The 15,067-nt window shown below is 34.4% G+C and overlaps 1 protein-coding gene across 1 annotated transcript in view; it reads right to left on the bottom strand.

Annotated features, from left to right (window-relative positions):
* Positions 1-15,067, bottom strand: part of LOC103259228 (rho GTPase-activating protein 32-like) — a gene marked incomplete at its 5' end in the record, with an annotated part of 94,939 nt that overhangs the window by 65,956 nt on the left and 13,916 nt on the right. Inside the window, 4 exon segments of the mRNA XM_008056887.2 lie at positions 4,454-4,531; positions 6,402-6,524; positions 7,739-7,831; positions 9,821-9,958. Coding sequence (XP_008055078.2) covers positions 4,454-4,531; positions 6,402-6,524; positions 7,739-7,831; positions 9,821-9,958 — 432 coding nt within the window.

Below are 15,067 nucleotides of genomic sequence, written 5' to 3'. Positions count from 1 at the left end.
TTTTGTCTGATTGCTCTAGCTAGGACATCCAACACTATGTTGAACAGGAGTGTGAGAGTGGGCAGTGTTGTCTTGTACTGGTTTTCAGGCTAAATGCTTCCAATTTCTGTCCATTTAGCAATATGTTGGCTGTGGCTTTATCATATATGGAACAGGATAGAGATTCTGGAAGCAAAGCTTCAATTTCTCAACTAATTCATCTTTGACAAAGCCTCTACCAACAACCTTTGGGGAGAAGAAAACCTACTCAATAAATGGTGCTGGGAAAACTGGCTGACCACATGCAGAAGATTGAAACAGGTCCCCTACCTATCACCATACACAAAGATCAACTCTAAATGGACTATAAGAATCCTAGAAAACACAGGAGACACACTTACAGAAATTGGAATAGGCAACCAATTCCTAATCAAAACCCCAGATGCCCATGCCATCAGATATACAATAGACAAGAGGGACCTCATCAAACTGACAAGTTTCTGCAAAGCAAAAGAAACCCTCAAGAAAATGGGGAGACAGCCACAGAATGGAAAAAAAATATTTGCCGACTGTATATCTGACAAAGGCCTAACATCCAGGATCTACAGGGAACTCAAACATGCTGAAAGGAGGAAAAAACCAAACAGCCCTAATAAGAAGTGGGCAAAAGATATAAATAGACACATCTCAAGAGAAGACGTACAAGCACCCAACAGATACATGAAAACATGCTCAGCCTCACTAGTCATCAAAGAAATGCAAATCAAAACCACACTGAGATACCACCTAACTCCAGTCAGGATGGCCATCATCAATAACACAAAAAACAAGAGATGCTGGAGAGGATGCAAGGAAAAGGGAATGCTTCTACACTGTTAGTGGCAGTGTAAACTAATACAGCCTCTGTAGAAAACAGTATGATGATTCCTAAAAGATCTAAAAGTCAACCTTCCACAAAGCCCACAAAAACCTTCCCCCTCCTGGAAATAAACCTGGAGGAACTCAAATCATTCTATAAAAAAGATACCTGTACATGCATGTTTATTGCAGCATTATTCACAATAGCAAAAACATGGAACCAACTGTGCTGCCCATGGAAAGTAGAATGGATTAAAAGAATATGGTACATATACATGATGGAATATTATGCAGTCATAAAGAAGGACAAAATAATGGACTTTGCAGCAACTTGGGTGAATTTAGAGTCTGTAATACTCAGTGATCTACCACAAAAACAAAGAACTGAGTACCACATGTTCTCATTCATAAGTGTACCTTGAACATTTATCATAATACTATAAGAAAGGAATTAGAAGTAGTGGGATGCTGCTGAGGGGAGAAGGGGCACATAACATCATAACATCACTAAGGGTATCTGACGTCAAACCAGGCGAAGTGGGGACCAAAGGGAGGTCCAAACTTTACCTGTATGATGACCAGTTGTATGCCTAATCATGAATTATACCCCACATCTTTTAAAAAAAAATAAAGAGAGCATGATTTACACTTATCATGTACGTGAACAATTATGACTCTCTTCTTCTCTCAAAAGAATGTCTCAGGAGGGGCAAATGCTTACAATTTAAAAATTCCTAACAAGGATAGGCAACATCATGAAAAACCTGAAGAGTTTTTCCCCAGCATACATAAAAACAAAACACAGTATGCAATGTTTCTACTAATAAACATATATGGTTTGTAATCCACAACTGGTTAATCTTTACTATAATTCAAATCATTCTACAAAAAAAAAAAAAAAAACCTGCACACACGTGTTTATTGCAGCCCTGTTCACGATAGCAAAAACATGGAACCAACCATGTTGCCCACGGAAACTGGACTGGATAAAAAAAATGTGGCACATATACACAATGGAGTATTATGCGGTCATAAAGAAGGACAAACATATGGACTTTGCAGCAACTTGGATGGATTTAGAGTCGATCATACTCAGTGATCTATCACAGAAACAGAAAACTGAGTACCACGTGTTCTCACTCATAGCGGACCTTGAACAATTATCATAATACTATAAGAAAGGGATTGGCAGGAGTGTGAAACTGCTGGGGTGGGGGGGATTGGCAGTTGAGGGAAACTGCCAGGGGAAGGGGAACATACCTCATCAACAAGATACCTGCATAATGAACATTTGTATACCTAAACCTGAATTGTACCCCACATTTTTAAAATTAAAAAAATTAAAATAAAAAAAGTTTTGTGAAATTAAAGAAAATTTCCTTGTAAAATGTTGAGGTATACTTTGCAGGTAATAGATGCTCAGCACATGTTTCGCCTTTCATACCTTCCCCTGCAATAACCATGGGCACTCTTACAAATGGACTAGTGTATAGGAACAGTAAGGAAAGGTGAACTTGCCTTACTAGATTCTTGCCCCCAAATACTGAACTCCTTTTTTAAAAAAAGTTTTGACATTTAAGAACTTTCTTGCACAACCTCTTTCAGGACCCCTCTGGCTGTGGGAGCTTTTCTGTTCTCTTAATAAATCCTACTTAAAAAAAAAAAAAAAAAAGAACTTGCTCCTGGTTGTACAGGCACGTCCCCCCCAAAACACATACAACTTCTCATCACACAGCCACACTCCAACATGATCTACCAGAGTTACAACTGCCTTTCTATGCTCAACCTCACTAATCATCAAAGAAATGATTAATCAAGATAAAAAGACCAATCAAGATTTAAAAAATAGTATTCCCACAGGAACAATTACAAATCAATACTTGAAGTTAAATAGTTTTCATTTTAAATAATTTTTTTGGCAATAAACTAATTTTAATTAGTTTTAGACTAGTTAATTTATACTAATTTTGAAAAGAATGTTTGTTTAGGAAATAAACTAATTTGTGTGAGTCTCCATAAAATAGGAACATAAATCTCAATCTAGTGTAGTTTCAGTACTCAACAAATATTTGTTACATAAATAAAGGGCAAACTGGCTACTATTTAGACAATCATAGAATAAAAATGTTGAAAAGCAATAGAGAGATTATAAGCAGAATTCTCAGATTTTAAGAAAAAACTGGAGTGCAAAGAAAGCAAATGACTTGTTGAAGGTTATATATAAGAAATTTAGTAGTAACATCAAGACCAAAACATAACTGTCATTTCAAAGCCAAATTTATGTTTTAGTCATCTTTGAGACCTGAAGTTTTATAACTTATTTCCATTAACATGACGAATTGACCCCTTAATAGGAAAAATATAACCCTAGTTTTCTATTTAGCTTTATATTTAATCAAATCACTTATTATTCATAGCAGTTAAGAAATCAGAGCACAGATGAAGGAAGACCCAAATAGTACAAACAAGGAGAGTTGTGGGGTAATATGATTTTTTTGGTCTTAACCACCCAATTAAATTGCATAAATGCCTTTACAATAGATAAAGGGATAGATATAATTAAATTCATAAAATAAAACAGAATTATTTAAATTTTAAAAAATCAATAGTGATTGATCAAAAACTATATATCAGGTCTGGTCTAAGTACTTTACATTTTTATTCTTGTACATTTAATCTTTACAACAACACTTTGAGTTAAAGGATAGCCCTGTAATCCCCATTTCACAATGGAGCAACTAAGACACAGAGAGTTAAATATTTTACAAAGGTAACATGTGATTAAAACCCAGACAATCTGGCACCAGAGCCCTACACTCCTAGCCACCACAGTATACTGTTTTAAATTGTATTATTATTTTTATATAAAATATATTTTATAAAAAGCTAATAATTTGCTTTTATTTAATTTGTAGTTAAAACTTAAAATATTTATAAAATAGTTATGAAATTTCTAACTATACAGCATGAGCTTTTTAGTAACACTTGTATATACAGACCACAGAAAAACCATGGGCTATACATCAAGGATACAACTTGAAAGCATTTTCAGAGACTCTAAATTCACATTTTGGCTATATCATCATTTGTTTTTTTATTATTTATTTATTTATTTTTGAGTTGGAGTCTCACTCTGTCACCCAGACTGGAGTGCAGTGGCCGCTCTGGGCCACCGCAGCCTTGACCTGCTGGGCTCCGGCGATCCCTCCGCCTCAGCCTTCCACGTAGCTGGAACTACAGGCGCGCACGACCATGCCCAGCTAGTTTTTTTTGACTTATTGTAGAGATGAGGTCTCCCTGCCCAGGCAGGTCTCGAACCCGCGGGCTCAGGCAATCCACTCACCACAGCCTCCCAAAGGCGCAGGATTACAGGCTGAGGCACCAAGCCCGGCTTATATCATCATTTAAAGATGAAGAAGGAGACAAAAAGCAACCATAAAGTAACTAGAAAAGGGAATCTAAGTCTAATATCATTATTGTCAACATTGTTCTATCACTGCAGACAAAATCTGTGATGATAAAGTCCACTGCCAGTACATCTTGTAAACAGAAGTATCACTGAAATATAAAGAAGACTGTTCTTTGAATTTTCTACATTGAATTTTTTGTTGCCTACCTGAAATCCATGCTTGCCTCTCCACCATGTGCTTAACACTTTTGGGGGCATGTCGATAACAGAAACAATATCTCCCACCTAGGACAATCAAAATCATAAGCAAAATGGTTTAGTTAAATTTTAAATTAATTGGCATATCTAGAATTTAAATCTGAACTGTACAAAGAGGTAAAGTGCTATTATATACTCTGACTAATAATATCTGGAAAAACATAACACTTCTTTAAAAAAAAAAAATTTAATAATCTTACCATTTTTTCAAGAGGTCGATAAATAGTTAAGCCACACAAAGTCTGTGATCCAACTGACACATGTGAATAACTCAGAAAGCCAGATTTACAGTGCAAGATTTTTTTCATGCTAGGCATCATGCCATTATCATCACTTCTGTTAAAATACTCAAATACTAAAATACTAAATATTTTAGTACAAATACAAATACTAAAATAGCCTGTAATCCCAACACTTTGGGAAGCCAAGGTGAGTGGATTGCCTGAGCCCGCGGTTCCAAACCAGACTGGGCAACTTGGCAAGATCTCATCTCTACAATAAATCGAAAAATTAGTCAGGCGTGGTAGTGTGCGCCTGTATTTCCAGCTACTTGGAAGGCTGAGGCAGAAGGATCGCTGGAGCCCAGTGGGTTGACGCTGGGGTGGCTATGGGCATGCCACCACACTCCACATTGCACTCCAGCCTGGGTGATAGAGTGAGATTCCAACTCAAAAAAGAAAAAAAAAAACCCCAGTTATTGCTGCCACTAAAAGTAATTAGATTCACATATAAAAGATGGTTTTAAATACTCATATTTAGAACAATAACAGCTTCTATTAATACTATAATCAGTGAGTGCTTATCATGTATCGGGCACTGTAAGATCTTAACATATCTTATTTAACCATATAGAAAATGGCATAAGATGGGTTATTCTTAGTAAGGGTAAAATTTGATGACAACTACATTTTTTTCAATAGATGGTACAATGTAACATTTCTACTAAGAAGCTAACTTTCTTCACTATAAAAGACAAAGTAGTCAGTTTATATAAACTTGTACAAAATCATAACTACAAAAATTACAATAGTTTAAAATAATATATTCAATAGAAGTTACATTCTTTAACCAAAATAGGTGCTGATACCTATGATAAAACATAGTTCAGTACTTCAGAGCAATGTACTAACAAATACTATAATGCTTTAGAAATTCTGCTTTGTATATTCACAAAAGACCTTCCAAGTCATAAATAAGCCACTTTCACAAAGCTGTATTTGCTAACAGACATTGCATCATTCAAGACCTATACTTCTTTCTGTATAGAACCTAAAGGTTTAGTTTGAGATCAGTTTAGATTTTACATAGTAAAAAGTTATATTGTTATCTCTTACACTGAATACCTGTCTGCATTTTTTTCTCTATCATCAGGCAATATATATTTTTAGAGGAAGAAATTTAATTCTCCTCCTTTTGCATCTGATAGTAAGAAATAGTCATTTTATCTTTCATTTGTTCTTTAACTCAGTCTTTGTCAACAAACATTATTAAAAGGCATAATTGGGTATCACTATTATAAGGTACTAAAAGTACAAAGACAAAAGACATCTTGCTTTCAAGCAACTCACTGAGACAAACAGAGCAATCATGATTGACTACAGTAAGTGACAGATAAGTCAGAAATAAACCATGAGAACAATTCAGAATGACATTCAATCCAGGTCTTTTGGGGGTGTGTGTTTGAATGGAGTGAGGGGAGGGAAATCAAGGATAACTTCCTAGAGGAAATGGTAGATGTGCAAACTCAGTTTTCAAGGATGAGAACAGTCATTTAAACAAAAATCGAAGATATCCCAGGCTGAAAGATATAGGACTACAGAAATAATTAAAACATTTAAATATGAGGCTGTAAAAGTAGCAGGGATAAAAAAAGAAATGGCATTTATTAGTTATTTACCTCTAAGGTTAATTCATCAGGAGCCCGAGCAGTGTACCTTTTTATAACATGGGCAGCACCAACAGCAGGAGTGTTGATGGATGATTCCTCATGAACTAAAAGGTGATTTCCCTTATTATCAATCTGTAACAAAAAAAATGTACTATGAGATGGTTAAAGACGTGAGACTTGGTAGCTGGGCACTGTGGTTCATGTCTGTAATTCTAGCACGTTGAGGCTTAGGCAGGTGAATTGCTTAAGCCCAGGAATTCAAGGCCAGCCTGACAACTTAGCAAAACCTTATCTCTACAAAAAATTAAAAAATTATTCGGGCATGGTGGTGTCCACCAGTAGTTCTAGCTACTTGAGATGCTGATGTAGAGGAATTTCCTAAACCCAGGAGGTCAAGGCTGCATGGGCCATGATCGTTGTGATCATGTCACTGCACTCTGACCTGGTGACAGAGTGAGATCCTGACTCAAAAACAAAAAAAAAAGACATAGAACTTGCAAATATTTGACTTAAAAGATAATTCAATTTTTAAAAATTTTTTAAATTTTAATTTTTAAATTTTATTATTTATTATAAAGTTGTGGGGTACAATTCAGGGTTAGGTATATAAACATTGCTCATGATAATTCAATTTAATTTAGAGATATAATAACCCAAGAGCCTTAATAAAAACACTACCATTTATTGGGTAGTTAACATATGTCAGTCATCGTACTGTACATATAACATGTATAATTCTATTTAATTTTCATAACTATAAATAAGATACTTATCATCATTAAAAGGTAAAGATGCTAAAGTTGAAAGATGTAATGTAATTTACAAGAGATTGATTTTTCCAAGATCACACAGTCAATAATGTTAAAGTCAAGATCTCAATGCAAGTCAGGCTAGCCCATAGCTCTTTCTACTTTCTATCTTGTCTTCCCAGTGGAAACTGGGAAGAGAAAATAATATAACTCTACACATGCAAATTAAGAATAAATACCTAACATATTTATTGAATAATGTTTCATTCAATACTTACTCTTAAATAGGACCCTTTAAAACGTCTCTTGTTAATAATTTGAAAAATTTTTTAATTACTAAGTCAACTGAAAAAATATGTATACCTTGCTAAATGTATACTTCAATACACTGAACACTAAAACAACAGATACAATTGAGATTCATAAAATATATTAACATTAGTTTCCTGAATTATCAAAGAAATAAAGATTTTAGTTGAAAAATATTTTCAGTATCACATATCTAACAGATTTCTGAAACTCAATATAAGTTAATACTAAATTACTTAAGTAGATAATTTTAAAATATACTTTCATAAAAGGTGAATTAAATAATACCTCCATCCAGGTAAGGGCAGGCCCACAGTTGATCTTGTTGCCAGCAATGGCCGAAAGACGTGACAGGTAAGCCATTAGCATCTGAGTGACTGACTAAAATGAAAAAGATTCAGTGTAACTCAGAGAAAAGATACTACTTTCTCTGGCAGAACTCTCTGGTGTAAACTAATTGCTTCTGGAATAAAATTAAAAATCTACAGATCTTTAGGCATTTTAATAGTTACAGAGAATTCTTCAGAGAGGCTTACACGGAAACTATGGACACATACACAATAATTCAGCGACGGTCTCACGAAGAGTTTTAATTATTTCCCATTAATATCAAGAGTCATACCATTCTACGGCTTCTAATTTTATCACTTCCCCTATTTTTGTAATGAAAATACTAAAAGATAACTTTAGCAGATCTATATTTGGCTTTTCTGTATGGCTTTTTCCTACTACTCAGAAATCCTTTTCCTCTAACCCACTGTAATCTTCCATACACACAGCTATGACAGGAACAGCATGTTCATATGTGATCATACACTGTGGTACAGCTGATTGGTCTAGGAATGTCTTGATTACCTGGATCAATCAAGAGTTAATCCTGGAATTAGGAACTGTGCTACAGATTCCAGTTCAAACTGATTGCTCTCTTAAAAGGAGATTAAGAGCGTGGCAGCGTATGCCTGTAGTTCCAGCTACTTGGAAGGCTGAGGCAGAAGGACCACCTAAGCCCAGTAGGTCGAGGCTATGGTGACCGAGAGCATGCCACTGCACTCCAGCATGGGCAACAAAGTGAGATTCTGACTCAAAAAAAAAAAGGAGATTAAAAAACTGGAACCTATTGGTAGCAGCCATGTCTTGACAATCTGAGAGAGAAAAATGAAAGAGACATGAGAAATGGAGAGACTTCTAGATTTTCAATGGTACAAAGTACTCTGTGGTTTTAGCACATGTCTGAGACACTGCTGCAGTGGCAGTTCCTTTATTACTGATAAGTCTCTGCTTTGCCCTACCTACTTAACTGCCTTGGAATTAATTATAGGTTTAAAATGATTTCCCCTCAGGACTTAGAAGATATTCCTGAACAGTTTTCAAGCATCCACCATGGCTGAGGAGAAGTCTAATGTCAATATAATTCTTGTTCTTTTGAGAAAATCTGCTTTTCACTTTCTGGATGCTTTTCTGTTTTAGCATTTTGAAATTCCACTACAATATTTCTAGGTGTATGAGTTTTTTCATTCATTTTATGTTAGTACTCAATGGACCCAATAAATCTGAAAATATAGCTATTATTAAAAATTAATTTAAGTGGTATTTTCATTTAAAACATCTGATTATTTTATTTTATAAAAATCTGCCCTCGTTTTATGGATGTGATAACATCACTTTCCCTCAAAGTACAGTAATCATACTCCCAAAGGTCTTTTGCTTGTTCTCAGTTATTTTGTTTACTCAAGTTTTTATGTGTAAGATTTCTAGCTTACCTATTTTTTGCTTTCCTCTTGTACATATTTTAGGCTGTATTTTCTCCTCCCATAAATCTTATTCAATCTACTTTTAAAGATTTCTCAAAATTTTGATTCGCTAATGGCACTTTGTTTACTGGTGCTATAAAGAGTCTTTTCCTTTTAATTTTTTAGAAATCTCTTATGTTTTTAACTAGACATTTTTGGCAGGAGTGGAGATAGGTGCATAAACACAGCTTGCCATCATAAACTAACCGAACGGCATTGTTTTAATGTGGATTTCTTTGATTATTAGTGAAGTCAACATTTTTCCATACCTTATATCCTCTCTGGAGAATGATTTGCTCACATATATTGCCTGTTTATGTATTTATGGTATGAGTCTCCTCTCTCATAAAATTATATACAATATCTACTCTAATTCTAAACATTCTACTTAGTATCACTAATTTTTCAATAATGAAACAGTTTAGCAATCCCAAGAATCATCCTGAGTGTTCAATATAAGTTTGTATTCAGTATATAGACAAAAGTTTCTACAAATTCATATACAGTGATTAATTCTGTACTAAGTGTACTAAAATACTCAATGCTTACCTCTGGACTATACAAAATACTCAATGCTCACCTCTGGACTATCCTTCAGGGTGTCAGAACGTGGAAGTTCTGAGAGCTGAGAAAATCGTCGGTCATAAATACATAGATGAAGATGTTTATCAAGTACACGGAAATCTTCATAACTTCTTTTAACAATCCAACTTTTGCCCTATTGGTAGGAAAAAACACTCCTATAATTCATCTCCATTAGGAAATGCTTATGAATATGGCCTTATTCCATAACTATATTTTATTCATGTTATATCTTTCTAATGAGGAATTTCTATTACCTTGATAATAAATAAACTCCAAACATTCTAGTGAGTATTTTATATTAAAATATTAAATTAAAACAATTTAATGTCTCATATTATATAACATTACAGTAGTAAAAGTTCAATAGTGGATAATAAGATAGAACTCTCCATTAACCCTCTTCCTACTGCTGGTCAAAGTCCATTGTATCTCTTTCAGAACAATAACTGCTAGATGGTTAAGATATTCAGCATGTGACCTAAAACTACAAAAAATAAAATAGCTAGGTAGAGGAATACTATCCAAACTTAAAGAAAAATAAAATCAAGTTATTAGTTATCATCAACACTTTCTATGACTAAGACTGGAAATACACTCAAAATCAAAACTACTGAAGTATCTACCTAGAACCCATCAGTTCTCTCTACTTCTCAGGCTTTCTTCTGTTCTTTGCTCCAACTCACCAGCTCACTTTTTTAAAAAATCACATTCATAGAGCATATGTATTTTCTAATCTTCTCTTGAATCCATCACTTCCTATTCAGTCCTATAGCCCAAGATTCAGTAAGGGCCATCTTCATTTCTTACCTGGACCTTTAAACTCCTTCACTTTCTGCCCCCAATAATAAACAGAAAATTTATCAGATCATACGCAAAAAAGGCTTCAAAAGCTCCCATGGTGAGTAATGATGAGTAGATCCTGACTGTATACCGGGCAGTTTTGCATTTAATCTAATTTTACATGGATGTTTTCAGTTCATAAAAATCTGGAGAGTCTGAGAGAAAAAGCCTTCAGAGTAACCATCTCAGAACCGAAGGAAACATTTTTAGTGTATCTTTGCTCCGTTTGTCCAGCCAGTTGGAATAAAAAAATAATAGATGTGGCCGAGACTTTACACTTGATCTTAGCCAAAATGCAGAGAAGCGATGTGGCTGAGACTTTTAAAGAACAATGTCCTGGTCCCTATCATAAGAGATGCTAATTCACTAAGTCTGGAATGGGATCCAGTTAATTCTGATGAATTGCCAGAACTGAAAACCACTAGTCCACAGGATTAAGTTCAAACATATTTGCACATATTATGGCTTTCAACATCTGGGTTCTGTCTAAATTTCCAGAATGATCTCACTCACTACTCCTCCATGCTCTTTCTTGGCTTCCAGTTATGCTGAATGACTTGCAGTTATTCAATTCATGCGCCGAATGTTCCTCTTCTTGCCTCCATGATTTTGTAAGTTCTGTTTTTTTCTGTCCTGGAAGGTCTTTCTTTTACTTTCTGCTCAAGCAAATGCCTTTGTTTTCTCAGTTCTACCACTACTTTCTACCCAAAGCTTTCCTGAATAACCACCAGGGATTAAATACTTCTTCCTTGGGCTGGCAAAAAAATAAAATTAAAAAAAAAAAAGAAAAGAAAAACCTCTTACCACATAATTGCAATTTTTTTCTTTTATACTTAAATACACTTTTAAAAGTATGTGACACTTCAAATATCAGGAAAGTAAAAAAAAAAATTAAAGCATACCTATGTATTTATCACACAGAGAAAACAGATATTAATTTTTTTGTTTCAAAACTCTCATTTTTTTCAAAAGAATCATTAATTACAGATATAAAGCTCATCTTCTCTCTGGTTCTCTTTCTAAAAGGACTGGAGTTGATGTGTATTTTTATCATGCAGGAATGCATGTTTTTCCTTTACTGTAAATGCACATATCTATAAACAATGTATATTATATTAATTTTTTATATACATTGCATCATATAAGTCACATTCTTTTGAAACTTGCAGTTTCCATTCAATCTGCTGAGATTTTTCAGTATCAATATTCCATAACTGCTGAAGTACAGGCTATTGTGGAAATAAGCCCCAGTTAATTTTTCCATTTACTAATGTAAAAAAAGTAGGTATTTCATAGTGCTGCAATGAGCATGCTTAGTCTTGTCTGGCCCATTTGTGAGAGATTTCCCATGGATGCTACCTGGAAGTGGAACTGCCTAATGTATAAGCACCATCAACTTTATTTCAAATTTTCCAAATTGGTCATGAAAGTGGTAATACCAATGACTCACTCAGCAGTAGTATACAACACTTTCCTCTTCCCCTATATCCTTGCCAATACTTGGCATCATCAGAATTCACAGTACTGCCAACCAGATAGATATAAAATTCTATCTTCTTTAAATTCATATTTCCTTGATTATGAATGAAGTTTAGCATCTTTTCACATGCATCAGATTCCTTTTTGCCTGAATTAACTATTCTTACCAAAATCCTGTTAATTTTCTCCAACAGTGATAAAATTATTGATTTATAGAAGGGTTTTTTCCTTGCTTATTAATTATTGAAAAAATCATCTTCATAACTGACATGCATTGTAAATGTTTTATCTAAGTCTGAGACTTTCCCTCGATTTACGTTATCTTGTCAAAAGAAGTAACAAAAGATTTCTTTCCTTCTCTATGGATCTAATCACAGATTAGGCAGTTTGCTCAAAATTTCACATAAGCATGTGAAAGAACAAGGATTAAAATAAGTGTCCAGTCGGGCTCGGTGGCTCAGTTTGTAATCCCGCACCTTTGGGAGGCTGAGGTGAGTGGATTCCCTGAGACCGCAGGTTCGAGACCCGCCTGGGCAGCAAGACCTCATCTCTACAAAAAAAAAAAAAAAAAAAATCAGCCAGGCGTGGCAGCGCATGCCTGTAATTCCAGCTACTAGGAAGGCTGAGGTGGAAGGATTGCCGGAGCCCAGCAGGTCGAGGCTGCGGTGGCCGGAGTGGCCACTGCACTCCAGTCTGGGCGACAGAGTGAGACTCCAATTCAAAAATAATAATAATAATAATTTAAATTTTCATCTAAATAAAAAGGCCTTACTGCCATCACCCATAGTATTTTAAATGTATGCATTCTATCGTCTGATTTGAATTTGGCCTATAGTGTTTTTAAAAATTGTATTTGAATATCTTTAGGTATAGCACAGCAACCTAAATTTGCCAAAATCATTACCACACTCAGCCATTTTCCTTAATTAAAATTATTTGTACAGATCCTGAAGATATTTAGATTTAGCAACTCCTGAAGTAAAGAAACAGCTAAAAGCTTGGCTTTAGGATCACAATGTACTAATTGTGAATTCTGATTATTTTTAAATTAAATAAAATAAATCAATATAAAGTACTTAGTGGAATACAAGGCAGACAGAAATAGCTCAATATGTGCTGGCTATTACTGTTCTTTACTAATCGGGAGAACTTATTCTAAGCTAAGCCTACCAGAAGTAGGAAACAAGATTTCCAAATAAATTCTATAGATATTTGGCAGAACAAACAACTAGTCACCAAATGCTCAACAGCTCAAAAGACAAAAGAACATTCTTATCAATTACTTTTCAGTGTATACGGGTTTCAATGAGGTAAAAATTGATAGATCTTTAGTGGTCAAAGTTTGCTTTCATATTTGTTGGCTAAATGATCAGTTTCAGTTTTGGTGAATAAAATCTCAAATTTGATATTATTATTTAAGAATAATTCAGCATGCCCTGGTGACCTTTCATTTTTCTTTTGTTTTTCTGCTCCCTTTCACAAGAATATGTAATATTAGGATTCAACTCTAAGCATTTGTACTATCATTCCACGGTATTAAAGGTGAGGAGAGAAATGACCCATTAGCTTGGAAGGCTCACATCTACTCCTTATAAAGAAATAGTCAAGATCACTGAAATGTAGTCCTATGTTTCTTGATGTCAGGTGCTTATAGAATGAAAATTGGTTCTGCTTCTAATCCTTTTTCAGTTAGCATTCTTTAGAAAATACAGAGTGTTCTGAGGTACTGTAAGGTAATATTTTGCTAGCTGGAATGGCATTTTGTCTTACATAAGAGATTTCTAGTCCCACAAGTATGAAATGGAGGGAAGAGAGAAGAAAGAAAAAAAATAAAATAAAAAGAATGCTACAAAAAGCAGTCAGTAATCAGGAATGTGGGATCTGAAGTTATACTGTCCTGGGATACTTGCTCGTCATTTGACCTTAGATAACTCTTTCACACAGTTTCTCACCCATAAAATGGAGAGGTTAATAGTACTTGGAGTTATCAGAAGATGAAGTGAAATAGCAATGTAAGGCACTTAATACACTGCCTGGCAACCATTCACAAAATATTAGCCATCACTACTGCTGTTTTTCTCACTATTACATCTGTCTGGCACAAAAATAATTTTTGCAGGCTATACTGTCCATGTAACCTATTAGACATGGGGAGTAACAGGCAAATACTAGTTAACACACACTGACACTATAACAAAGCTTCTACTAATGCAGACTAATTTTGAAAAAGTTGTTTAAACTTGCAAATTGATAGATTTGGAAATTTCCAAGATGTAAGTAAAATAATTGACAGCAATACTATAAATAACACATTTATATTTAAGTCTATACTGTAATATAGTGTACTTTCTTATGCTTATACTTTCTTAGCATAAATTATTAAAAATGTGATATCAGGAAAAGTTGAGTTAAAAGTATGTAGGGTATCTCTGTACTGTTTTTGCAACTGAGTCTAAAATTATTTTAAAATAAAAAGCTAAAATAAACCTGCATGAAATTTCTAAAAATGGAAAGGTTGTACCAAATTTTATTGCTTGGGCCTATTTCACTGCATCCCCACCAATATTAGAAATAATGAATTAAAAATGTTTCAGTAGGTGAAGAGTGGTATCTTCTTAGTTTGCTTTCATTGACTTAATGAGGTTGAACATGATGAAGCTGAACAGGATTTCAGATTTCTTGGTCATTTTCATTTCTTCTTTGATGAAAAATCTATTAATATCCTTGCCAATCTTTCTACTGAGTATAATTGGATATTACATAGTTGCATGTCTAATTCAACTCTTTGATGGAATTATTAGTCTTTTGAGAGCTGTAACCTACTTAGACAGTGAATTACAGTCAAGAGGATTCCTTTAATATATACTGATATAGCCGGGCTCGGTGGCTCAGCCTATAATCCCATGCCTTTGGGAGGCTGAGG

Source organism: Carlito syrichta, unplaced genomic scaffold, assembly GCF_000164805.1.
Source record: "Carlito syrichta isolate Samal-C Ts95f unplaced genomic scaffold, Tarsius_syrichta-2.0.1 Scaffold302567, whole genome shotgun sequence".
Lineage (NCBI taxonomy): Eukaryota > Metazoa > Chordata > Mammalia > Primates > Tarsiidae > Carlito > Carlito syrichta.
Note: the sequence above shows the minus strand (reverse complement) of the source record. Positions and strands in the feature narration are given on the sequence as shown.